The 26,700-nt window shown below is 36.9% G+C and overlaps 4 protein-coding genes across 14 annotated transcripts in view; 2 read left to right on the top strand and 2 right to left on the bottom strand.

Annotated features, from left to right (window-relative positions):
* Positions 1-701: 701 nt before the first annotated feature.
* On the bottom strand, positions 702-5,545 carry LOC122403704. Its single transcript, XM_043407398.1, has 2 exons — positions 5,036-5,545; positions 702-787 (listed from the first exon to the last, which is right to left on the bottom strand). The coding sequence occupies exons 1-2, from the start codon at positions 5,543-5,545 to the stop codon at positions 752-754; spliced, it is 546 nt and encodes a 181-aa protein (XP_043263333.1). The 3' UTR covers positions 702-751.
* A 4,752-nt stretch (positions 5,546-10,297) lies between these two features.
* LOC122403702 lies at positions 10,298-22,327 on the top strand. Its single transcript, XM_043407396.1, has 8 exons — positions 10,298-10,390; positions 10,467-10,499; positions 10,582-10,626; positions 19,198-19,263; positions 19,339-19,476; positions 19,547-19,618; positions 22,003-22,072; positions 22,146-22,327. Exons 1-8 carry the CDS (start codon positions 10,298-10,300, stop codon positions 22,199-22,201), a joined length of 573 nt encoding a protein of 190 aa, XP_043263331.1. The 3' UTR covers positions 22,202-22,327.
* Positions 22,328-22,546: 219 nt separating this feature from the next.
* LOC122403698 lies at positions 22,547-24,831 on the bottom strand. Its single transcript, XM_043407390.1, has 4 exons — positions 24,707-24,831; positions 24,147-24,320; positions 23,538-23,828; positions 22,547-23,465 (listed from the first exon to the last, which is right to left on the bottom strand). Exons 2-3 carry the CDS (start codon positions 24,262-24,264, stop codon positions 23,545-23,547), a joined length of 402 nt encoding a protein of 133 aa, XP_043263325.1. The 5' UTR covers positions 24,265-24,320; positions 24,707-24,831; the 3' UTR covers positions 22,547-23,465; positions 23,538-23,544.
* A 38-nt stretch (positions 24,832-24,869) lies between these two features.
* Positions 24,870-26,700, top strand: part of LOC122403695 (liprin-alpha-1) — a 170,510-nt gene continuing 168,679 nt past the window's right edge. For 10 of the 11 annotated variants that reach the window (XM_043407377.1, XM_043407380.1, XM_043407386.1 and 7 more), the window contains exon 1: positions 24,870-26,281. In XM_043407377.1, the coding sequence (XP_043263312.1) occupies positions 26,033-26,281 (249 nt within the window). In that variant the 5' untranslated portion in view covers positions 24,870-26,032. The remainder of the gene's footprint in view (positions 26,282-26,700) is intronic. The other variant, XM_043407378.1, reaches the window with a different exon arrangement.

Raw genomic sequence — 26,700 nt, forward strand, 5'->3', positions numbered from 1 at the left:
ATCTATGTATTTATTCATATAAGTTTACAACAACGTGTGTTATTTTTAGTAAATTGTAAATAAAAGTTTCGGAATATAAGAGATACATCAAAAGTTAATTTCAGTAATTTGAAATAAATCTTAGTTAAGTAATTTGAAGTAATTATCGAAATACACTTAAATCTCTAAGAGATATAATTATTTTTTTAATTATCTTCCATCGAAACATTTATAAAATATACATCATTGGGATTTGTTAATTTATACGTTTATGTTCGCCATATCGAGTAAGATGTCTCGTAATGTCTTCAAAATAATTGTATTATAAAATGATTATAAATATATAAATTTTATATACATTTTAATTAATTATGTGATCTATAAAAGAGCAGGAATGTCGATCAGATTTTTAAGACATTCGATCAAGACTAGATCAGTTCCGCAAGCGTTACTAGTTAAAGACACACGTGTTTTGTATAAATAAATATTAAATATAATTAAACAGTCTTATTCCTTTATCTTTCGCGTATTTTTACGCAATTCTGCAAAAGAAAAAAGCAACAGCTCTAACCATAACAATAAACGAGCCAAAAATAAAGTGAACTTAAAATATTGGCCAAATACATTTGATTCTGTGTAATAAATTGATATCATTTAAAAGACGGACTTGCGCCTCTGAACAGTGGCTCGAATATGAGGGAATCGGAAGTGAAGGGAAGTAAATTTTAACACGTTTTATTTTTATTTTATTCCGTTCTAAAAGAACAGACGTTTATTTTGGTTTCAGTTCAACGCACCATTCTATCTTCTGAAACAAACAAAACGACGATGTGTCAACACCGGTATAATATGTTATCCGTATCCGTTCTTGTGCTATGGTTTATGATAATCGAGGAAACGTTCGGTGACAAGCGCGTAGATTTGAAAGTAAGCATTTCTATTCGTTACACTGACGATTGTAACAGAGAAGAATCAAACGCAAAATTTCCTTGGAACTTTCAAACGCCGATAGAACAACGGTTAGCCTATCGTGAAAAGGGCCAAGGTGGTGCCTCTTACCCGCGCATTTTACGCAAGTTTGAATGTTCTTTTCGACGGCGTTCAACCGATGGTTGTGTTTATTCAATAACTTTCATCGAAAACAACACGTCAGCTGCCGTTTTGCTAATTCTATTCTTCGCGTAACAGAATTGTCTCTTGGGGGTCACGTACGCAAATAAATAACAAAATTCGTGACCGAGAAAACGTTCTCGAACTAAGAGATGTGGTACTTCAGCACAGATATGGGTATATTGTATATTCCTAGCAAACGGCCCGTTCAATGATCGGAGTGAGTCATACGTCATTCGATTCGTCTAATTCAATACATTATTGATATGCATTTCATTATCTGCGGAAATTCGTTATTTTTTTATAAACTTGTCGTAAAGTTACAGTAAAAAAGTAAGGTTAAGTATATTTTGATAAGTCCACAGGTGGAAACAAGTGACTGTCGTTACTCTGTTCAAAATGCTAGGTAGTCAAATGCTAATTTGTTAAACATTTATTGAATGAAATTTCTACTATTTCTGCTAATATTTCATTGAATAAATCACCATTTTTATATTAGGTATATTTACTAAATACATAATGGCTCAGGCATTCGATGAAGTTACTCTTCTTAAAAATATAAAATATCGATAGTATTATATGTTATAAAAAAGATTAAAAAATGTGTAGCATGCCTCCAAGTGGTTTCAATTTAATTCGTGTAAGCATCGGTAATGGGATCTTCAAAACTGACGCTGTGATTAATTTTCAAGCGACCTCTGTGATATTTTCTATGACAAAATGTTGATTCATCAATCTCGACAATCTACTCTACCCTTCCAATTGCTGTGAAGTATTTTTATTTAATTTTAGTTACATAATAATATGACATTGCTCATAATTATATGTTAGTATATATGTTAATTTTAAAACATCTATAGCTGAGTTTGTCTTTAGAAAACCACGTTCTTTGCTCTGCAAATATCTTTATATTACAATGTCTTTTACGTTTAGTTTGATCGACAGATCCTGGAATAGTTATCCTGCATTGCCAATTTTCATAACATTTCCACATTGTGGATAGTACAAGAAACAGAAGAAAAGCAGAAATTGTTTCAGTAATCATTTGTTTCAACTGTCATTTCTGATTTTCTTCTGTTTCTTGTACTTTGTGAACTTTGTTCAACCGTGCTATAAAAATGACCGAATTAGTAGTTCCAGAAGTGTGGACCTTATTTAAATTGCACGAATTCTGTAAAAATAAAGAAGCTTTATTAAAATTTTTGCAAGATATAAAGTTGATTGCCAAAAATCTTAATTGTCCACAGTGTGGAAACGTAATGAAATTAGACAATGAAAATTGGCGCTGTAGAAAAACAATTGCAGCATCTCTTAGTGCTTGCAAACGACAGTGAACTTGTGATGTAAAAATATGTGTAAAACGTGGAACGTGGTTTTCAAAAACAAAGCTTTCTTATGAAATGATATTAAAATTAACTTACATGTTAGTCCATAATTTTGATCAATATCAGATTGTACGAGAATTACAATTGAATAAAAATACTGTTTCTCAATGGAATTATTTTGTAAAACAAGTTATATCTTTATATTACAATGTCTTTTACGTTTAGTTTGATCGACAGATCCTGGAATAGTTATCCTGCATTGCCAATTTTCATAACATTTTCACATTGCGGATAGTACAAGAAACAGAAGAAAAGCAGAAATTGTTTCAGTAATCATTTGTTTCAACTGTCATTTCGGATTTTCTTCTGTTTCTTGTACTTTGTGAATTTTGTTCAACCGTGCTATAAAAATGACAGAATTAGTAGTTCCAGAAGTGTGGACCTTATTTAATTTGCACGAATTTTGTAAAAATAAAGAAGCTTTATTAAAATTTTTGCAAGATAAAAGTTGACTGCCAAAAATCTTAATTGTCCACAGTGTGGAAACGTAATGAAATTAGACAATGAAAATTGACGTTGTAGAAAAACAATTGCAGCATCTCTTAGTGCTTGCAAACGAAAGCGAACTTGTGATGTAAAAATATGTGTAAATCGTAGATCATGGTTTTCAAAAACAAAGCTTTCTTATGAAATGGTATTAAAATTAACTTACATGTTAGTCCATAATTTTGATCAATATCAGATTGTACGAGAATTACAATTGAATAAAAATACTGTTTCTCAATGGAATTATTTTGTAAAACAAGTTATGACTGATTGGCTACAACATTCATGCGAAGTAGTTGGCGGACCAGGCAAAATAGTAGAAATAGACGAATCTAAGTTCGGACAAAGAAAATATCACAGAGGTCATCGTGTAGAGAGACAATGGGTTTTTGGAGGCATAGAAAGAGGAAGTAGAAAAATATTCCTGGTGCCTGTTGAAAGTAGGGGCACAGAGTCCCTGCTTTCAATAATTAAACAATGGGTGTTGCCTGGCACAACAATTATTTCAGATTGTTGGAAAGCCTTTAACATCTTAGAGAAAGAGGGGTACAAACATCTTACCGTAAATCACAGCTTACATTTCAAAGACTCAGAAACAGGCGCTCATATAAATACGATAGAAACTACGCGGAGGCATAGTAAACACTTTTTGCCTGAATATTGTCGGTTAGTATTTGTAATTTTGCACGTTTTTTAATATTTTCTGTAACATATAATACCATAAAATTTTCTATTTTTAGCAAAAAAGATAATTTCATTGGGTATTTAACCCTTTGCGGTCGTATGTCTACTCTCAGCCACCAAAGTCTTTTTACCGTTCCGGTCGTATGTCTGCTCTCAGCCACCACAGCAAGGAACTATACGAATCGTATACTGTATGCATTCATGTATCAGTTTACACTCTTCCTATACGAACCTCAATGCCTAAAGAACCTATTCACGAACCAATACGATGCTCCATCAATTGGAGATAACGTAATCTAATGTACACAAAAGTTGTAACTCGTCATGCAAGACGCAGTGGCGAGTCAGTCGTCTTTTGAACGTAGTGAAATCAACAACGTTCGACGATACCTTGTAGAATTCCAAAGAATATTTTATAAATTGTATTTAACAGTAATTAGACATTCTCTCTTTTTTAAATATTCCAAAATAATTCCCCAAAATGCGATACATGCACTCGAAAACCTGGCCTGCATGTTGGAGAGTGTTTTGAAAAATATCACACGAAGGAGAATTATAAAACATAATTTTTATACGAAAACATATCACAAGATGAGTGTATTGAATAAAGATATATCTAAAGTTCACAAAAGAATTACTAAAACTCGTTTATACATCGTAAACTTGCGTGTTATGTATCCTTGCTTTATCGATGGAAATTAATTCCGACCAGTACGATAACAATCTCCAAATTTAAACCGACCGCAAAGGGTTAAGCCACTACAATTTTACAAATTTTCCAAGCAAGGAAAGGATGATTTATTTAACCAGCTATTAAAAGAAATTGCAGAAATTTCATTTGATTCTACGGAAAACCAAAATATACCAGACCTAGATGATAATGAAATTTAATAATAAAAAAAAGTTAATCCAACGCACTGCATACAATAGTAATTTATTATATTCTCTACCCGTAAACACTGTTGGGGAGGGGAATTGTTGCGGCACATACTGTCTACCTGACCGACTCATGCAAAGTCTATCCGTAACAAAATGATTTTTATGCATACGCATTCTACAAATCCCCATTTGACAATGTAGCATTATCAAATTAGATCAATCATTTATAATTTGTAATATGAACATAGCAACGATAGTCACTTGTTTCTATCTGTGAACCTGTCAAAAAATGTACCTAACCTTACTTTTTTACTGTAACTTTACGACAAGTTTGTAAAAAAATAACGAATTTCCGCAGATAATGAAATGCATATCAATAATGTATTGAATTAGACGAATCGAATGACGTATAACTCACCCCGATCATTGAACGGGCCGTTTGCTAGGAATGTTCCCATACATGAGTCGAGAGAGATGTGTACTGGTTTTAAGGAGTTATGTAGATAACTTACGTTGTGGGTGGCGACCCGGCATTTCGCAGTATCCGCAGCGTCGTTTGGACCAGCTGTTCTATAACTATCCTTGCCAAGTCCTCGTGGCGCTGCGCAGGACCTCTGCGACTCCGCCGTGGTTGCCCTCTTGCGGTCACCTGTGACGGTGCTGCTTCTCGTGACCGCTTTGACTTTCTCTGTGTACCTTTTCGGTCCAATCTCAGAATGGAGGACAACTGTCCGTGGTCTATCCATCGGAAGACATATTTTCCTCCGGGTACCCGACAACTGTACCTCCTGGTAGTTGTAGGAATATGGGCCGGTATCCGGATTGATGTTGTGACCTCCCAGGTCGAATATCAACTCCGTCGGTTCGGTTGTTTGAACCGCGGGCGATGGGGGCGTGCACTTCACCTCTTCCGCTGTACTTCGGCCGCTCTCCTCCAATTGGAGACCGAGCCCTTTGTCGTCGATCTCCGCATCGATTAGAGCGTCGATGGAACTCGTCTCACTCGGGGCACTTATTCTCATGTTGAGTATTAGCAACTAACTGAGCATTGTTCCCTCAGTGCGAACGAGATTTTAGCACAGGTGTTCCCCACTCTTTGTTTTCGCACTAGGGACAAGGGGTGGGTGGAAATCAACACGGTTTGTCGTTTGAAACTTAAACGGTTGTTCTTACCATTCAATTTCCTTCGTTTGTTGATATTCGTAACTTTTATGTCACCTTGCCGACGGTGATACATTCACGAGTTATTTATACAATCTTATAATAGAGTTATCACGAGTTATTATAACAATCTTATAAGATATACTCGAATGCAAATTCCGTTGTCTATTTGTTCTAATTGTTCCGCGAACAATTTTAGAAAAAAGGGCAGTTGACGCGTTTTTTTGGGAAAATCACGCGACGATCGGTTAAACGCTGTTCGAAATAAGTATCTAGCATTATGACGTCAGAGTAGAGAGAGAAAGAGCATGGCGTTCATCAAATAGAGAGCGACAATCGAGATTAGAGACAGCGCTGCGTAACGGCTAATTATCGTCGGACTTTTTTGAAAATTTTCAAGTGCTTTTAAAATAAAACTAATATTTAAATTTTCTTATGTTCTAATTACGAAATAAGGTAATTAATAAGCCACTAAGCAAAATATTCGTAGTACGTACAGAGGAATTTTACTTTTTACTTATCCACTTTTGATCAATAACATTCTTTTCGAGACAATCACAATCAGTTTTTTTCTTTGTTGATTATAAATATACATATAAAAGAAGTATCATTGCTTGACGGAAACTAAAACTTCCTTTAAACTTTCGAAGTAAATACTTTGAGGTTACGATTCAGAATGCCTGCATGGAAAGTTTTTTCCGACAATGTTATCTGTAATCGTTGGGTTTTTCTTCATTTTGATTCCGCTTTTCACCCTTTTTCGTAATATATGGCAATGAAATTCTACAACTTAAGGGTTTAAGCACCTCGACGGGCCTAAAATAAGCGGTATTTTCATGAATTTTTTACAGAAAATGTTTTGAACTTTTGAAAACAATGTTTGTTAGATATTTACATATGTTTATTTATAATGGGGAAAATGACGTTATTCCGAACCACGTAACGGTGTGCACTAAGGTGGACCTTAGTTACTCTTGGTCAGAAAATTTTTTCAGAATTGTTTAAATATGTTAAATATATTTAAAATCGCGTTCGTCCGGGAAAGAATAAATCTCGACCGCGATTCCCGTATCTGTTTGTGTACGTGACACTTCGGAAGGTTACGCGGTCGCCGAGTTCGTTCGGCGCACCGACAGTTTAAAACCGCGGCCGTTTACGTGTTTTCGTACGCCGACCTCACGCGAAGATTCGCTTCAAACGCCATTTAAACGGCTTAGTGACGTCAGCGTCGAGAGAGAGAACCATACGATTTATTGAAACGAGATCGACGGTCGGACTCGACAGCGCCACGTCGCGACGACAAGGCACGACCGAGTCTTCGTCTGTCGATGCTCGACGAATTTTTCGATTATTCACGAGCCGACTGCCAACGGGAGCAGATCCCCGAAGATCTCGCTCCTTCAGTACGCGCTCCGCAGAACAAGCGAAACGCTTATCTGCAATAATTAATGTTGGACTTTCGGTAAAAGAATTCTCATCGTTGCTGCGATTAGAGATTTCGAACAAACAATCAACCGAACGCATAAGTGGTCGTAGTGCACGCCGCGCGTGACGCGACCGCGAGCGCGAGGAAGTGATTGTACGTTGCAGTCGTTGCCGCGACCGCGACGTAAGGGCCTCAGGGTGCAAGCACCCAGAATCCCATTAAAGCTATACGGCTTCGGAGCCTCCCAAAGGTCCTACCGATAGTTCGGTACCGCCTCGTGGAGTGTTTACCGTGTAAAGGCCACTGCGAACCCTCTCCGAAAACCCGTCAGTGTACGAGTCGACCGTACACTCAACGGCGGAGTTCGGGTTCAAAGCGCCTCCCTTCCGTCACGCCGCCTACCACATACGGTCCCCGTGAATACGGTCGCCGGGTAGGCTTTATAGTGCGGTTGGACCAGCCCGAGGTTTTTCTGTATAAATTCGCTTACTGTGCAGTCCCCGATATTAACGGTCGCTGTACAGTAGATATAAAGTGTAGCAGGAAAAACACGCCTCGCGCGACGTTTATACGTCACCAACACGGTGAACGTGCTCACGGGACCCACTCACTTGGAGCCTTACGACCTCCATTTGGTGACCCGTCCGTGGCATCGCAGAGCCCCCGACGGAATCGAGTCCAGTCTCATCTGTTCAGGGCAAAAGTCTCGTCGATAGTTTAAATAAAAAACTATCCGCGAATAACGAAATACAGTCCACTAGATTACGCTAAACGACAGCTGATCTCCCCCTCCGAGCGCACCGATAGTCGCTAGGAGAGCGAGTCGAACAGCTGACGAGCGTGTTTACATTACGTGCACGCACGTATTTAATTTGGTCGATCATTTGTTTCAGTAATCAAGGATCGAACCCCCCAGGCAACACCGGCGAGGCCTTCCACCCCCCTGGCCGTTGCTGAAAAATTATATTTATACGATTTTGTTTATTTGATTTTAGTTTTTTCTTTTTTTTAATTTTTTCGTAAAATAAATTTTACAAAATTTTTTTTCATTATGGGTACTTTGCTTATGTGCGCCTACATAGGTCGGAAAGTAAAAATGCCTGGGCAGTCGAGAATCTCTGCTCGAGAATCCAAATCGTATGCCGTTGACGGGAGGTCGGATTTCAGTTGTTTAGAGCGAGAAGGCAAATGTGAGCCTTTCTCTCTCCACTCCCACGAGGCGATCCGAAATTACTTCGGGCGGTTTCGGAGAATTGAGAAAGATGGCATGCGTCAGTTTGCCTTTGTCGATTTTCCGAAACTCTACGAGCTCACGTACATACGCGTGATCTGGCATGCATGAGTAGTAGAGATGGCGTGAATTGCCACTTTTGAATCACTCGTGACTCGATCACGTTCATTCCCAATCATGGTGATTTTTCACAGTGATTCGTGATTCGTCGTGATCGCTTTTGATTGGTAGGGAGTAGAGATGGCGTGACTGCCACTTTTGAATCACTCGTGACTCGATCACGTTCATACCCAATCATGGTGATTTTTCACAGTGATTCGTGATTCTTCGTGATCGCTTTTGATTGGTAGGGAATAGAGATGGCGTGACTGCCACTTTTGAATCACTCGTGACTCGATCACGTTCATTCCCAATCATGGTGATGTTTCACAGTGATTCGTGATTCTTCGTGATCGCTTTTGATTGGTAGGGAATAGAGATGGCGTGACTGCCACTTTTGAATCACTCGTGACTCGATCACGTTCATTCCCAATCATGGTGATGTTTCACAGTGATTCGTGATTCTTCGTGATCGCTTTTGATTGGTAGGGAATAGAGATGGCGTGACTGCCACTTTTGAATCACTCGTGACTCGATCACGTTCATTCCCAATCATGGTGATGTTTCACAGTGATTCGTGATTCTTCGTGATCGCTTTTGATTGGTAGGGAGTAGAGATGGCGTGACTGCCACTTTTGAATCACTCGTGACTCGATCACGTTCATTCCCAATCATGGTGATGTTTCACAGTGATTCGTGATTCTTCGTGATCGCTTTTGATTGGTAGGGAATAGAGATGGTGTGACAGCCACTTTTGAATCACTCGTGTGACTCGATCACGTTCATTCCCAATCATGGTGATGTTTCACAGTGATTCGTGATTCTTCGTGATCGCTTTTGATTGGTAGGGAGCGTTCTTTTCACTTTTCACGAATTATGCCCTTAAAATATGCAATTAAGCAGACTTTTTCATTGCTTGGACTACATTACTATACAATTTAGATTTGGCGCATTTATAATTCTTTGAATTTCCACTGAGGGGAGTCAGCGGAACACTAACGATCACAGTTAACGTGAACTGCTACTAAAACGCCATCTGTCGGATCACGGCCGTGAATGGAGTTTAATCACGAGCGTGATCGTGATTTTGTGATCACTGTGATAAATCACTGTTAGTGATTTTGCACGCCATCCCTAGTGAGTCATGCACCCGGTGCTGCATCTGGCATCTTTGATCGCAGTCGCCAATCGATCGGTGTATTATATGACATTTGAATGGTCATTGTTTCTAATATTCGGATTCGGATTTCTAATAAGTTTTGCATGACATCTCATGCTTGCTTCACAATGCATTTTATAGTTTTTATATCCATTATAAACTATGACTTAATTCTAATTTTCTAATTTACTATAATCCGACCTCAAGAATAAGTGAAGTTTCCGTTCTAAGTGTTTTCATTCATTGTTCGAGTTACGGACGTAACGTCAACGTAACGCCATAAAACATGTTGGCGTTACGCGCCAATGCAAATAGATATCAATAATGTGTTCGAATAATGTATCAACGAAACATTAGTACGTTATAATTTCGTATTTTTGTTATAATTTCATAGTTAAGAGCCTATGTTTGTATAACGTTTTTTCTTAATTTTGTTTATATGGTATATTGGCAAAGTTTTGTCCTGTTTCATTTTAAAAAACCATATCGTGTGAGCAGGATATAATAAAATTGTCGAGATATTTCGATTCTCGAACCGACACTGCAAAACGATCGTTCTAAATGAAAACTGCGTTCGTATCTCCGATCTGGTTATTCATTTTAATTGTTCATCACGATCTTCGATTTTTATTGATAAAATAATATTCGTAGTAAATTTGTGCGTTTCCTGTTAAAATTAGTGTAAAAAATCTTTCGTAATGTGGTTTGTACTGCTGGCTGTTTACAGCTTTGAAATATTCTGTATTTTTGTATTTGTCGTGTACTGCGTCGTCACGTTTCTTATGATAATGGTAAGAATATTATTTTATTCTTTATAAATGCGTGTATTTTAAACTAACCAATAATATTACTAATGATACGACGAAGTACCAAACTCGAACGGAGGAATTAAGAAAATGCGTAAGTTTAATACCGTTCCTATATTCGTAATGTCACAAGATCGTACACGTCGCAACTGAATAATTTAAATTGTCTATCACAGATCGCACCTGACAGCAAAAACTTAGAAGCCGAACTCCCAGTTGAAGTCAGTTATAAACATCATTTTTTAATAAAAATATATTGCTAACCAAAGCGTTGCTATATTGCAATGGTTCTTAACCTATAATTCGCGGACCTCTGGGGTCGCAAAGTCCTCGCATACGCAAGTAAATCATTGAAAATACACGTGATATTTATTTGTATGGACGCACATTTAACGCTGCGGTTGTATTTTTTTTTATTTACAATAATTCTTCCTCCGAGTTTGAAGGTTGTATTTTGAATATACAGTGCGTATCATAAGTGTACCAACTCCTGAAAATTTAAGGAATTTCATGATAGTACTTTACATTGCTAAATAGCCCCATAGAAATCAATATTCAATACTATTTTATCAGTATTTCATAAGTACACGAATTTTAAAAAAACTCATTTTAATTCAAATCTTACGTACAAAAACAAAAATTTAATAATTCATTAGATTTCCTCCTAACACAGAATATATCAAACATTCAATTTTGTATACTGGCAAGAAGATTTTTTATAATACTTTCAACTATATTATTCCAACCTTCAATAATCACAAGTTTTAATTCATGAATGTTTGAAAATTGTTGATTATTACAAAATATTTATTTTAGAAGCCAGAGTAAAGTATGGGTTGATCTATGAATTGCTTCATTATCTTTGTAGCGGCTAGCCGTACAAGTATAAAAAAGCGAAGCTGTCTGTGAGAAAGCCGTTTCTGTAATTAGAGCATTTAAAAAGCATGTCCGTAGTAAGAATTTGTTAACGGCCCCGATGGTGAATCGCCTAGTGTCATAAACCCTGAGTTCCCCAAGGGTCTTAGATGCAAGGAGAAGCGACCATTGGCTGGTCACGCTGTCGACCTAGAACCTTGGGAAATTCCGCGGTGCTGCCACCTTCGCTAGTAAGCGCAACCACCAGTGTGGCCAGATCGGCCATATTGAGCGCATCGTAATCATGGACATAGGAATATAGTGACGGAGCAATGGTCGAGGGGGGCGAAGCAGCTCCGGGGAGCTGCAAACTATGGTCACGTGGTACTCTGATGCCGCATTGGCGATTGGTTGTGATAGCGCAAGCGCAATCTTATTCTCGTCGAGTAAGAGTGAGTGAGAAGCAGTGTAAAAGGCAGTGAAAGAGTAGACTGGTATTACTGTGAGCAGTAGCGTCAGTGAATTATACAGTTTTTTTTCTAAAAAAGACAGGTGTTTAATAAGCTTATCTTGTTTAATGGCCAATAATTGTACATATAATATATAATAAAATTGAAAGAAGGAATTGTTATGAAAATGATTGATAATACACCCTAATCTCTTTATGCAATAGAAAAATAGATATTAACAGTTGTATAATTTATTAAAGGATAAATTACCAATATTTAGAGAATTAGATTAACATTTTATAATAAAAATTTTAATATTGCATTATAAGACTATGACCAATATTTAACTCTACGATGGCAAGTTATATGTTGCAAAATTCGTTAAATCATATTCTTAAGTCGAAAAAAGTGAAAGATAACCTTGTAGTTATATCTATCTATTCCTAAATAGTCATGTTTTATTTATTGACAGATCTCATCAAATAATAATGCAAACCGTACTGAATTCATTGCGTAGTTGCAAATTTAAATATCAAACGAAAGTAATAAAGATTTTTCATATCTATAGATTCAAACTTTTAACCATTTAATTCTGACATCTCAATCACCATTAACATTTCAGTATGTTGATTTATAAATAAAACATTTTGTGTCTCTGGTTTACTAAAAATATTCTATCGTACATTTATAATTCTAAAGAAACTAAAGCTTTCATTTTTAAATTTCGCGCATTTAGGATAGCACCAATCACTAATGCGGCACCAGAGAGTACCACGTGACCGTGATTTCCCCCCGCAAAGCTGCTTCACTCCCCTCGCCCACAGTCGCAACTATTGCTCCGTCCCTATATTCCTATGTCCATGATCGTAATCGACAATAGTGACGTCGAACTTCCTTAGCGTCTAACGGAGTAGTGGGGATAGCAGGAATATACTACCGCACGAGCCACGTGTACGTGAGCTCGACACTTCGCACAATTTCGGGAAAACGATAAAGAACGCTGATGTGAGTCTTTCCTTCTTGCTCTTGTAACAGCTGAAATACGATCTCGCGATAATCGGCATACGATTCCAAATGACAAAGGCAAACTGACGCATGCCCTCTTTCTCAATTCTCCGAAGCTGCCCGAAGTAATTTCGGACCGCTTCGTGGGAGTCGAGAGAGAAAGGCTCCCATTTGCCTTCTCGCTGTTAACAACTGAAATTCGACATCCCGTCAATGGCATACGATTTGTAATCTCGAGCCAAGATTCTCGACTGCCCAGGCATTTTTACTTTCCGACCTATGTAGGCGCAGTTTTCATTTAGAACGATCGTTTTACAGTATCGGTTCGAGAATCGAAATATCTCGACAATTTTATTATATCCTGCTCACACGATATGGTTTTTTAAAATGAAACAGGACAAAACTTTGCCAATATACCGTATAAACAAAATTAAGAAAAAACGTTATACAAACATAGACTCTTAACTATGAAATTATAACAAAAATACGAAATTATAACGTACTAATGTTTCGTTGATACATTATTCGAACACATTATTGATATCTATTTGCATTGGCGCGCAACGCCAACATGTTTTATGGTGTTACGTTGACGTTACGTCCGTAACTCGAACAATGAATGAAAACACTTAGAACGGAAGCTTCACTTATTCTTGAGGTCGGATTATAGTAAGTTAGAAAATTAGAATTAAGTAATAGTTTATAATGGATATAAAAACTATAAAATGCATAGTGAAGCAAGCATGAGATGTCATGCAAAACTTATTAGAAATCCGAATCCGAATATTAGAAACAATGACCATTCAAATGTCATATAATACCCCGATCGATTGGCGACTGCGATCAAAGAGGCCAGATTCAGCATCGGGTGCATTACTCACTAGGGATGGCGTGCAAAATCACTAACAGTGATTTATCACAGTGATCACAAAATCACGATCACGCTCGTGATTAAACTCCATTCGCGGCCGTGATCCGACAGATGGCGTTTTAGTAGCAGTTCACGTTAACTGTGATCGTTAGTGTTCCGCTGACTCCCCTCAGTGGAAATTTAAAGAACTACAAATGCGCCAAATTTAAATTGTATAGTAATATAGTCCAAGCAATGAAAAAGTCTGCTTAATTGCATATCTTAAGGGCATAATTCGTGAAAAGTGAAAAGAACGCTCCCTACCAATCAAAAGCGATCACGAAGAATCACGAATCACTGTGAAAAATTACCATGATTGGGAATGATTGTTGAACGGGCCGTTTGCTAGGAATATACCCTTGGATGCTTCCTCTGTCCATGATTACGTCTTTTAATAATGTAATCGGCAATTGCCCTTTTTGAAAGACCAATTTTTTTTGCTACATCATACCTATGTAGTGTCTTTCTTACGGAAAGTTTCAATCGTGACTATTTCTCTATCTAACAGATGTTTGCCAAAAAGCATTTTCTATTTCAAACTTAATAACATGTATATATTACAAATTTTATTAACCTAAATCACACAATGGACTCCGAGGGACGCTAAATAAGACATATAATAGGAAAACAAAAGAATGAAATATAGCTTGAAAATTATTTTTATTTTTATGTAACCATTTCTGTTGTATGCACTAAAGTGTCATAATTTTTTTATTTCAATTAGTTAAATAATATTATACATTACTCTAGAATGACACGTCGTCATAACCTTTTCTTAAATTATCGAAATACTTAAATATAGATGGATTGGTATATTTATGACACGCATTATACATATGTACATACAGTGAGCGTCAATATAAAGTAAACGCTTGAAATTTTCAACTTCTCTTTGAAATAATTTAAAAGCTATGAAAGAAAACAGGAAAAAGGTGTATGGTATTGAAAGCTCAATTTGTCTTCTATAAAAAATATGTTTCCATTTCACAAAAACCCTTTATTATTAGTAGTAAGTTAAAGTATGTAATACAGTCAGAGATGCCAGAAAAGCACCGCCGGGTGCACACGCATACATGCCAGATACGCGTACGTGAGCTCGTGGAGTTACGGAAAGTCGACAAAGGCAAACTGACGCATGCCCTCTTTCTCGATTCTCCGAAGCCGCCCGAAGTAATTTCGGATCGCCTCGTGGGAGTGGAGAGAGAAAGGCTCACATTTGCCTTCTCGCTCTAAACAACTGAAATCCGACCTCCCGTCAACGGCATACGATTTGGATTCTCGAGCCGAGATTCTCGACTGCCCAGGCATTTTTACTTTCCGACCTATGTAGGCGCACATAAGCAAAGTACCCATAATGAAAAAAAAATTTTGTAAAATTTATTTTACGGAAATACACGTTTTAAGACTTCCTGATCATATTTTAATTACTGAAAAAAAAGACATTTTTTTTTATTCCCATGTATGAGCACACATATGTATATTATTAATACGATTTTTGAAAATCAAAATACTTTAAGATTGAAAATTAATAAATTAAAATGAGATTCCACTCTTTACCAGTATTGTGCACGCTGTGGTATTTTTCAATAAGAAGAGTTCTTACTTTTATAACATAAACAAAACAGTAGAATTAATAATTGCAGAAATTAATTAATAATGATTTTCCTCGATTGTTTTGAAATAACCGTATCAATTGGTTATGACGAACTAAATAGAACTAACTAGAAACAAAGGAAAAGTGGTCCCGTTTGCCAGTTTAATACAAAGTATGGGTTGTATCTTAAATTTTAAAAGCACATAGACGAATATTTTTAAAGGTACAAAACATAGCGTTTCATTGTAGAACAGTAACATAAGTTAGCAGGTAATGTCATAAAACTGTTTTTCCCAGCTATATCCCTTTTTACCTGAAGTATAAGGTAAAAAGTACGTGTTACAAGGTACGACTATCCGAAAATCGTTCACATTTTATCAATGTAAATGAAGCGGCCTTTCCATCAGAGTTAAATACAAAATTTTGTAATTTCTGTGAAAACAAAACTTTCAGTAAATGTACGTGGTGCTTGAAATTTTTATGTTTTGACTGTTTTTGTGAAAAGTACCATCCAGATTCATGTACTTCGTACATTGAAAATAACATATGTTAAATGTAATCGGTTAAATTTAACTTTAAAAAAAAAAATATTCGAAGGCCAGACAAAAATATAATGTCATATTTAGTGTACGATTAAAGTATGATTGAAAAAATAAAAAAAAAAAGTTCAACCAGGGTTCGAACCAGCAGAGCAGAAGAAGTTCGGAACTTGCAGGCAAAGACCTCATCACTCACGCCACGCTGATTAGTGGTGAACATAGTTCTATTTCTGAAAATAAGTACCTGTAATAACTTTAATAATATCTCAAAGTAAAACCTAACCCAAAACCTGGTACCATTCCAACTTTTCCTTGTTAGAAACGAGTTTTCAATTTGTCTTAGCGAAAGTCGCAATCACATTTTGCACATTATTCTAAAACATTTGTGGTATTCGTTTTCAATGCGATTTAAGTAAGCATGTAATGTATAAGATTTCATTTAATGTTTTCTTTTCTAGAGAAGATAGAGAAAAAGTTTATAAAATTTAATTCGTCCTAAGATTTATATGAAACATTTAAAAGATTTTATATACATTATGCCTATATATCGGAACAACTATGAAACAAGAGGTATAATCTGTAAGGAGTGCATGTGTGTGGCTAGGAGAACCGTTATCGTTTGCGTCGATAGGAGTGTTTAGTCTAAGCTAGAGTAGGTATCGAGTGAGGTGTTTAGGTTTAAGCTGAAATACGTTTTAGAGACTGCGTCTCGAACGTGCGTTTTGTTTAGATCATTATTATAAGATAGGAATAAGGAAGGGTCGACTTTGACTGCAGGAACGTCACTCTGTATCGAACGTTAGTCGAGAGCAATCACAGTTTTACGTTTATGATCTTTTACGTTTACGTTTTATGTCTTTCTTTTATGTTCTTTATGTTAAATAGTTAGTAAATATTAAATAATATAATTACATCGTTACGTTTAGTGTTCACGTATTTGAATCCGTCCACACGCCTTTGAAATGAGAACATAAAACTTAAATGTAAAGTTTCATTTAAATTCATTCAGCTATTTATATTAAATCGTATTAATAATATACATATGTGTGCTCATACATGGGAATAAAAAAAAATTTCTTTTTTTTCAATAATTAAAATATGATCAGGAGGTCTTAAAACGTGTATTTCCGTAAAATAAATTTTACAAAATTTTTTTTTCATTATGGGTACTTTGCTTATGTGCGCCTACATAGGTCGGAAAGTAAAAATGCCTGGGCAGTCGAGAATCTCGGCTCGAGAATCCAAATCGTATGCCGTTGACGGGAGGTCGGATTTCAGTTGTTTAGAGCGAGAAGGCAAATGTGAGCCTTTCTCTCTCGACTCCCACGAGGCGATCCGAAATTACTTCGGGCAGCTTCGGAGAATCGAGAAAGAGGGCATGCGTCAGTTTGCCTTTGTCGACTTTCCGAAACTCCACGAGCTCACGTACGCGTATCTGGCATGTATGCGTGTGCACCCGGCGGTGCTTTTCTGGCATCTCTGACCGCCGACATTTGTTCCATAATTTACGTGGTACACCGCTGTAGTTTAAAATCAAAAATTAAAAATTGGCAATAATTACCTAAAATCAAAGACGTGGCGATGAAATACGAAGCCAATAGTAATATCCACGCTTGTTTACATTCATAAATTATCACACAAAGAGTGTGGTACTGGCCAACAACCTTCGGCGGCAGCATCACACACATGTTGTGTGAGCGGTCGTTAAAGTGTTAAAATTGATTTTCTTTAACATTTCAACTTGAGAAATCATTGTTTTAGTTCCACTGTTAAAAGTTCTGTCATCCATATATGGGTGACGTGGCAGTCAATGTGTTAAGAGAAATTGCTAAAGTTGTGCAACGAAGCCATGTGGCTGTGATAAAGTCATTGTTAGATATAATAATCTTGGATTATTAAGTAATATTGGTCATAAACGGTGACCAAAAAAACTGAATGAGAGCGATGTGAGACAAAGGGTCTAATACCACTCGATAGGTGGTTCGAAAAAACCCCCTTTCACAGAGTTTCAATTCAGTATCTCTTCTACGGGGGTAATTACAGGGTGAAAATCATTTTTTGCTTTATCCTTAATATCTCCTGTCCTGCTCAATTAAAAATTATGAAAAAAATCATGGCTATTCTATCGATTGATGTACATATTCGAGAATTTTTTCAGAATTTTTGGATGCAAAATCGATTTTTAAAAAATTCGAAAATATTTTAACCGGCGATTTTTTGTCGAAGTTATCAAGTGACCACGTTCGTTTTTATACAGTATAAAGCTCCCAAAAGAATTAGTAATCTCTAATTTTTTCAGATTTTTCGAAGAGGTGGAACGTAGTCAAAAAAATAAAAAATGATTAAAAAGTGGTGAAAAAGCTTTATATTGCCTTAATTACTTGCGTGACCATGTTCATATTTTTACAGCTATAGCGTAACATTATGACTATTAATGCGAAATTTTTTCAGATTACGCATTAATAGTCACAATGTTACGCTATAGCTGTAAAAATATGAACATGGTCACGGAAGTCATTAAGGCAATATAAAGCTTTTTCACCATTTTTTAATCATTTTTTATTTTCTTGACTAGATTTCACCCCTTTGAAAAATCTGAAAAACTTACGCATTAATAGTCACAATGTCACGCTATACCTGTAAAAATATGAACATGGTCACGCAAGTAATTAAGGCAATATAAAGCTTTTTCACTATTTTTTTATAATTTTTTATTTTTTTGACTACGTTCCACCCCTTTGAAAAATCTGAAAAAATTAGAGATTACTAATTCTTTTGGGAGTTTTATACTGTATAAAAACAAACGTGGTCACTTGATAACTTCGACAAAAAATTGCCGGTTAAAATATTTTCGAATTTTTTAAAAATCGAATTTGCATCCAAAAATTCTGAAAAAATTCTTGAATATGTACATCGATCGATAGAATAACCATGATTTTTTTCATAATTTTTAATTGAGCAGAACGTAATATACATACATATGTAGCAATCGAGGGCTCAGTCGAGCGCTTGTGAGAGCGCGAACCCTCTGGTGGCGAGCATGGGAAGCGACGCCACAATACCTATATGTACTTTATATTGACTCAAGGAGAAGGGAGTTTTTTTGTTCTTCACATTATATGTTTGCTTATTGTTAAATTATTACTAAACAAAATATATGTTTTTTATAAAAGACAAATTAAGCTTTCAATACCATACACCTTTTTTCTATTTTCTTTCATACCTTTTAAATTATTTCAAAGAGAAGTTGAAAATTTCAAGCGTTAACTTTACATTGACGCTCACTGTATTTAATGCACGTAACAAATAAAATCTTGATTTAAGTTTTGGTAGCCGTGGCAACAAAAACTTGTTTAAAAGAGGTCCGTGATAAATAAAAGGTTACAAATCACTGGTATATTACATTACTCCATTTTTCGATACTTAATCGATCGTTTCAGGTCCGTGAAATCGTGGACGATAATTTAGAAGTGTTAACGGAAAAGCTTACAGAAAAAGAACGTGTAGTGAGCGACAATAATTTCATAATAATCTCTTTAGATAAACAATGTAAAATATCATTATTTCCTTGACAAATATAGTTACAGCAATCGCATTACGAAATAAAAAGTGCGGAGAAAGTTTTGTCAGATTTAGAGCAAAAGACGTCGTCATGTCGTGACCGATACAAATCGTTGATGTCGGACTTGAAAAAGGATGTTCGAAAAACGGAGGAAGAGGTTAGATTACATTTTATCGGTGAAAAATGAAATAATTTACAGTTTTATGCGCTTTTACATGTTTTGGTAGGTAAAAACGTTGCAAAATCAAATTTCGAGTTTGTCGGTTCGACGAGAGGTTTTTAGGAACGAAGCGTTGAAGGTAGCTAATTTTATTAACACTCGAAAGACTGAAACTTAGTATATACCTATATTGCCCAAAAGCAGTCAAAATGACTGCATCGTGAAAGAATAAATAATGTGTAAAGAAATTTGTTTAAAATTAATTTTTAATATTATGGTATAATATTATGAATTTAGGGCGCAGAAATAAAATAAACAACTTGTTAGAACAAGTATCACTGCATAAAGATTCGAATAACAAGTACTACTTTAGCTTATTGAGAAACTGTAATTTATCAATACGTCAAGGTTAGGTCTGGGTTAGGTCTGGATTAGATCTGAGTTAGGTCTGGGTTAGGTCTGGATTAGATCTGGATTAGATCTGGGTTAGGTCTGGATTAGATCTGGATTAGATCTGGGTTAGGTCTGGATTAGATCTGAGTTAGGTCTGGGTTAGGTCTGGATTAGATCTGGGTTAGGTCTGGATTAGATCTGGATTAGATCTGGGTTAGGTCTGGATTAGATCTGGATTAGATCTGGGTTAGGTCTGGATTAGATCTGGGTTAGGTCTGGGTTAGGTCTGGGTTAGGTCTCATTTACACTGTTGTTGTATTTTGTAATTTCCAAGTGTATGATTTGGTTTGGACTCGAAAAAATGTCGAATGGGAGTTGACGAACAATGCTTTTAAGTGTTTTATTTGAAATTTACCTGTTAAAATAAGTGTTTTATTTACACTGTTGTTGTATTTTGTAATTTCCAAGTGTATGATATCTGTTTGGTTTGGACTTGAAAGAATGTCGAGTGAGACTTGACGAAGGTGCTCCTGAGATCAAAATTGATGTCGAATCACACTCGACATAGGAGTGCAAAGGGTTAAGATAATTTGGATTATTAACTAATCCAAACCTAACCCAGACCTAACCCAGACCTAAACCAGACCTAAACCAGACCTAACCCAGATCTAATTCAGATCTAATCCAGACCTAACCCAGATCTAACTCAGATCTAATCCAGACCTAACCCAGATCTAACTTAGATCTAATCCAGACCTAACCCAGACCTAACTCAGATCTAACTCTGATCTAATCCAGACCTAAACCAGACCTAACCCAGATCTAATTCAGATCTAACTCTGATCTAATCCAGACCTAAACCAGACCTAACCCAGATCTAATTCAGATCTAATCCAGACCTAACCCAGAGCTAACTCAGATCTAATCCAGACCTAACCCAGACCTAACTCAGATCTAATTCAGATCTAATCCAGACCTAACCCAGACCTAACCCAGACCTAACCCAGACCTAAACCAGACCTAATTCAGATCTAAGCCAGACCTAACCCAGAGCTAACTCAGATCTAATTCAGATCTAATCCAGACCTAACCCAGACCTAACCCAGACCTAAACCAGACCTAACCCAGAGCTAACTCAGATCTAATCCAGACCTAACCCAGACCTAACTCAGATCTAATTCAGATCTAATCCAGACCTAACCCAGACCTAACCCAGACCTAACCCAGACCTAAACCAGACCTAATTCAGATCTAAGCCAGACCTAATCCAGACCTAACCCAGACCTAACTCAGATCTAATTCAGATCTAATCCAGACCTAACCCAGACCTAACCCAGACCTAAACCAGACCTAACCCAGATCTAATTCAGATCTAAGCCAGACCTAACCCAGAGCTAACTCAGATCTAACTCAGATCTAATCCAGACCTAACCCAGACCTAACCCAGATCTAATCCAGACCTAACCCAGATCTAATCCAGATCTAATCCAGACCTAACCCAGATCTAATCCAGACCTAACCCAGAGCTAACTCAGATCTAATCCAGACCTAACCCAGACCTAACTCAGATCTAACTCAGATCTAATCCAGACCTAACCCAGATCTAGGGTCTGGGTTATGTCTGGGTTATGTCTGGATTAGATCTGGATTAGATCTGGGTTAGGTCTGGGTTAGGTAAGCCCAAATCGACAATTTATCATGTACTTGTATGTTATCATGTGTTGGTAATCGTAAAAAAATGAAAACTGTTATTTCAATACAGAGTCGATCTGGTCATATAAGAAATTTACTCAATTCAATAATAAGAGTGATTTGATTATTTAAAATTTCCCAAGCAGTCAAAATGACTGCTTTTTTGGGCAATATAGGTATAACACATATATATATATATATATATATACCGGAAATGAAGGAGGGGAGAGGTAACTACAATTATTAATAAACGCATTTATATGTTGTACAAAAAGTCACAAAATTCTAAGAAATTGTGTCATTATATAAATAATTGTTTTTCTAATTGAAATTAAAATGCAGTCAAAATGACTTCCTTGGGCAATCTAGTGTTAAATTAAAAAGTAAATAAAAAATTCAAAATTATTATATAACGAAAAATCGATATCGACATTCCAGCAACAAGAAGATTATCAAAAAATGTTAAACAATTTTACCAAGGAGTTAGAACACAAAAAAGCTTTATTTTGTAAGTTAATAAGATATATTTTTGAACAAATTTCTTTTTTTTTCGTAACATTGATCACATTAATTGGTTGTAGCCCCGAGCAGTGGAAAGTCAAGACAACCACGTGTGAGTTGTCTCGCTTTAAAATGAAAAATTTCACCGCATTCTTGGATGTACATAATAGTGATTTTTCGATAACTGTTCGCAGTATTGTTTCTCGTATTAAAAGGCAAAAACTGAAAACGAGTAATTAAAAAGACGCGATTGTACGTTGTTTCGTCGAGGGTTAAGTTTGGATTGAATAATTCAGAAGATATTCGTAACTTTATTTAGTATTTATAATAGGTATATGTACATTGAAATAAAGAATGATATGAACATTTTTCAAGTGTAAGTGCACAATGAAAACTGATATTAAAGATAGAAGATCGGACTTTGATTGGATCTTAAAATTCTTAATAAAAAAAAGAAATAAAAAATGCGTAAATAAATAAGTTCGTTGCATCTGTACTATCAATTAACTGAATATCACTTGCGACATCGGTGATACTCTCTAATCAATACTCTTATTTCTCATACCGAAGTAAAATGCTAGGAAGATATAACTGAATATATTAAACGATAATACTATAGAACAAATCACCTGTGTTCGGTAAAAGACAAGTATCAAAAGTATAAGAGAGTATTTTGTGAAGCGCTATAAGAGAGGCGTTCAAAACGAGCCACTTTAAAGCCTCATTTTTTACGATCAACTTGAAATAATAACTGTGATTTCTCGATCGAAACTCTTATCCGAACCACTTTCTTCTGCATCCAAAATCAAAATAATTATTCGGGTAATTCGTTATAAGTGCCTGTATAACCATCAAGTTGTGCCTATTCTGTACATGCGAACGTACAGGAATGTATATCGTGGAATGTTGTTTTAAGGCACTTGGTTTTTTTCCAATGCGTAACGTAGCAGTTCTTCAATAAATGGATTTTTACGTGAAACTGCCATCAGATGGCAAACTTTATGTCTATTCGTAAGATGCATGCAGAAACCGGTTTAACTAAGAAGAAGCATTTTTCGATCGGAAAGAATTCTATAAAATTTTTGTTAAAAGTCCTCGAACTTATGCGAAAGGAACATTTTTGCTGCTATTCGATTTTCTAGTATCTTCTCAATAAATCACTTTACTTCAGAATCTTCACAAGATTTTGCTGAAATTTTCAACGAGATCAAGTGAAATCGCTAGTAATTCTCTTTAAGAGTGACGGAACATGTTCTAGACTTATTCCATGGATAATCTCTCGCTTATCAGTCGTTGATATGGAAGAGTACATTCAAGACGATTGAAAAAGTCGTACGTACGTTTTGTTACTTGTATCGTAAGTTTCATCAAAACTGATCGTAAGGATTCGCCAACATTCTCTGAAAATCATGACTACGTTAATTATTATGCGAAAGAATACGTAGAGATTGTCAACGAAAACCAAGAACCACCTATCCTTTAAAGTTCCGTGTGATGAGATGGGAATTTCTTCAAAACCGCATGATAGAGATTATAGAAGGCGTAGAAACTGACGCTCAGGATGACGATTAATGCCGAGCCGAATATCCAAGACAGAAAATTCCCATCTATGATATCTAAAGTCTCTTTTCTCTTCTTGGCGCTTATCTCGCCCAAGGTTGTGCCTTTTCGTTCTTCCATCAATTTTTTCATATTCGCCAATTTTTCGCGCAGCTCGTCTACTGATTCAGCGATATCCTCGATTGAATCCTCTCCAGGTAGATCTAAAACTTGGACAAATGCAGAGTTATCGGGTGAACAGAGAAGTTTTAAAGATGTCAGTCGCGTTGGTGTTTCCCCGAAACACTCCCAAGAAAAAATTTTTTTTATTTCAGAGATATTTTTGAAGCATGACACTTTGTTGTATTAATTATTCGCAAAATAGAATAGAGAAATAAATAGAAATTTAATTTGTAATTTTTAGGATGATATAGGGATAAGAAAAGTAAATCATTTAGAATATAATATTTCTATTGAGACACAAAAGTTTTGTTAATTTTACACCTTTTGGGGGTGTTCTGGATCAAAATTGGCCCACTTACCGGTAGCTCCTGGTATGCAAGTATGCGTCACTGTTTTCATGATGCTCGCTTCTGTCTCTCTCCACTGTATTCTGTGGTCCAGAATCTGACACAGCGGTTGGTATTGATCATCCAGCATCCCACGTTCTAGCGCAGTCTCCGTATTTCGGGAAGATAAGCCTTCTATTCTTTCACCTCGATCAAAATTGCCGTGATAAACATCGTCGAATTTACAAAATAAAATTGTCCATATCAGCTGTTTCTTAAACTTTGACGAAACGTAGAGATCAATGCCATTAATCTATGTAATGAATCTTTGTAAAATTTCTCTTTATTGTAATTGAAATATCTGTTGCATTTCGAATTTTTCTTGAAGAGACTTGAATATTAATTAAACGTTTACTTTGTTTCAAAATTTGTAATTAAGTAATTGACATTTAAAATAAATTGAACAAATGCACTCTGTAATATAAATTTTAAGCGTATTAAAAACTAATGGTTATAAATATTTTATTTCCAATTCTACTGCGTTATAATTTAAATGAAATGCTATTTTACTTTATCGATAATATTTTATTTACATTTTATTTCTGTGCGTAGGTAAAAGCAGAGGGAAAATTAAATCTCCCGCTCCGTTTCGAGACGAGCTCGTTGTTGGGGACTCGGCCTAAACGATCATCGATCCTACCGCTTGGTTGTAAACATGACTGGTCGGTCAGAGTCGTCCGGCGCTCGGGTGGAGTCGGGCGCGCCTTCGGGAACGGAGGGTGACGTCAAGGCGCAAGATGGCCGCCAGTATCGGAAATGGAGTAGCATAGAGGCTGGGCGGTAGGAACGAACTCGTAGGTGTGTCAGTGCTCGGCTTCACCGCGATAATGCCATCGAAATGCCGATTGTTGCACGGTGATCCGCGTTTCGCGCAGTGCTCGTACGTACGATCGGAATCGTTCCGTCAACCGAGTCTCGAATGGTGAGATGATAAATCGGGAAATTCTCGCAGGAGGGCGAAATTGAACGGTGCAGAGTCTCTGACCCGGGACAGAGCTTCGTCTACTCCATACGTCGCGAATTTTATCAGCGATACACAAGTGTTCTACAGATATGGCGAAACTACGTCTGAACGAGATCGAAGTGGAAAGTATACGGTGGCGTACCGAGTGATCGTCGATTCTCCACGGTTGTCAGTCACGCCTGCCCGGCTCCGGGAGAGAGCCGAGCGCGCTCCGTGGGTGTCAGATCCGCATCGAGGTGTTTCGATTGAAAGTAGATGGTACGAATGCGAAAAAAAGACGAAATGGAAAGGGAAGGGTTCGTGTGTCGGGTAGGTGCATAAGACATCAAAAGCGGTGCGCTGCGTGCACTGTGTCCGGCGAATCCTCTTCGTGATCTGTCAAAACTTACTTGGCAGACGAACGGGGTCCGTATATCGATCTATCCGATCGCGTGTTACGGGGCTCGAGTTTTCCAAGTTATCGATCGATTTTTCAAAGGGGCTTCACTTACTCGTCTGCGATCGCCTCGTGAGCCAACGCATCGATTATCCCTTTCCGTAAACAACAATATACATGGACGTAAGAATGGTACGCACGGTGGTGAAAATGAGACATGAGTTTCGATTACGGTGAGTCGGCTCGCAGCCGGCTACGCGAAACTGTTGAACGGTTATTCGAGCTAGTTAACGGAAGAAAAAATTCTCTGCGAAGGTAGTCGGTATTCCTTAAAGTAAAATTAGTTTATCGGACTAGGTACGCAACAAGATCGAAGGAACGAGGAAAATGACTAATTAAAGAGATCGAAATCGGACTAAAAGGTATCGCGAGTGTCTGTGATTTTGATTCTCGATCGCGGTGCGTTTCGAGTGGAGTTTTCAAGTGTCCCAAGGGTGATAGAATTAGGATACACGCAAAATGTGGAATATGATGTGCGACGTTATGCCGACTATCGCGGAGGACAGCATCAGCCAGCGAAGTTCGCAATTCTCCAGCGAGGAAGCGAACTTCGAGCAGCTGATGGTCTCGATGCTAGACGAGAGGGACAAGTTGGTGGCATCGTTACGCGAGAGTCAGGAACGACTGCAGGAAACGGAAGCGCGGCTGCAAGAGGTCGAAAAGGAACGGGACTCGTTGAATCGTCAGCTTAACGCGAATATCCCTCAGGTAAGTTCTTACCTGAACTGTCTTTATTGTCGTCGTTTTACGTGCCAAGAGAATCGAGAGATCGCCGCGTTATTGGCGGCTATTGGATTTGGGTGAGAAAGTAGTAAGTCCTTCTTTTACTAAATGAAAGTTTATTCTTTGGTTTAGAAGGACGTCTTCACTCTGCTAAAACTGAACAAGAAGTGACGCGTCGCTTAGGTCCCCTAAAAAGGAAAACTGGCGTCCACTTAAGGGGGTCTTCTACCGTGAAGGCTGTTTTTTTCAACTTTCTTTCGGAATTTTTTTTGAGGAATAATAGAAACACACACAGTTATAACTTTTATATCGAGTGTATTAATTATTGAACTTTGTTTACAAATTTTTGTAAAGCATAATAATAACAATAATTAGCTTTATAGCACTGGAATGATGACCATGTA

The sequence above is a fragment of the Colletes gigas genome, unplaced genomic scaffold (genome assembly GCF_013123115.1).
Source record: "Colletes gigas isolate AHSC1104 unplaced genomic scaffold, ASM1312311v1 Colletes_gigas_Sc00070, whole genome shotgun sequence".
Classification (NCBI taxonomy): Eukaryota; Metazoa; Arthropoda; class Insecta; order Hymenoptera; family Colletidae; genus Colletes; species Colletes gigas.

Bases quoted from the DNA above. Each gene is read 5' to 3' on its own strand.
- LOC122403698 (XM_043407390.1), bottom strand. From the start codon at position 24,264: ATGCTGGATGATCAATACCAACCGCTGTGTCAGATTCTGGACCACAGA. The intron at 23,829-24,146 runs GTAAGTGGGCCA...TCCAAGTTTTAG, and splicing joins TTGCATACCAGGAGCTACCG to ATCTACCTGGAGAGGATTCA.
- LOC122403702 (XM_043407396.1), top strand. From the start codon at position 10,298: ATGTGGTTTGTACTGCTGGCTGTTTACAGCTTTGAAATATTCTGTATT. The intron at 10,391-10,466 runs GTAAGAATATTA...GATACGACGAAG, and splicing joins TCACGTTTCTTATGATAATG to TACCAAACTCGAACGGAGGA. The intron at 19,264-19,338 runs GTGAGCGACAAT...TGACAAATATAG, and splicing joins TTACAGAAAAAGAACGTGTA to TTACAGCAATCGCATTACGA.
- LOC122403704 (XM_043407398.1), bottom strand. From the start codon at position 5,545: ATGAGAATAAGTGCCCCGAGTGAGACGAGTTCCATCGACGCTCTAATC. The intron at 788-5,035 runs GTAAGTTATCTA...TGTTTGTTTCAG, and splicing joins GCCGGGTCGCCACCCACAAC to AAGATAGAATGGTGCGTTGA.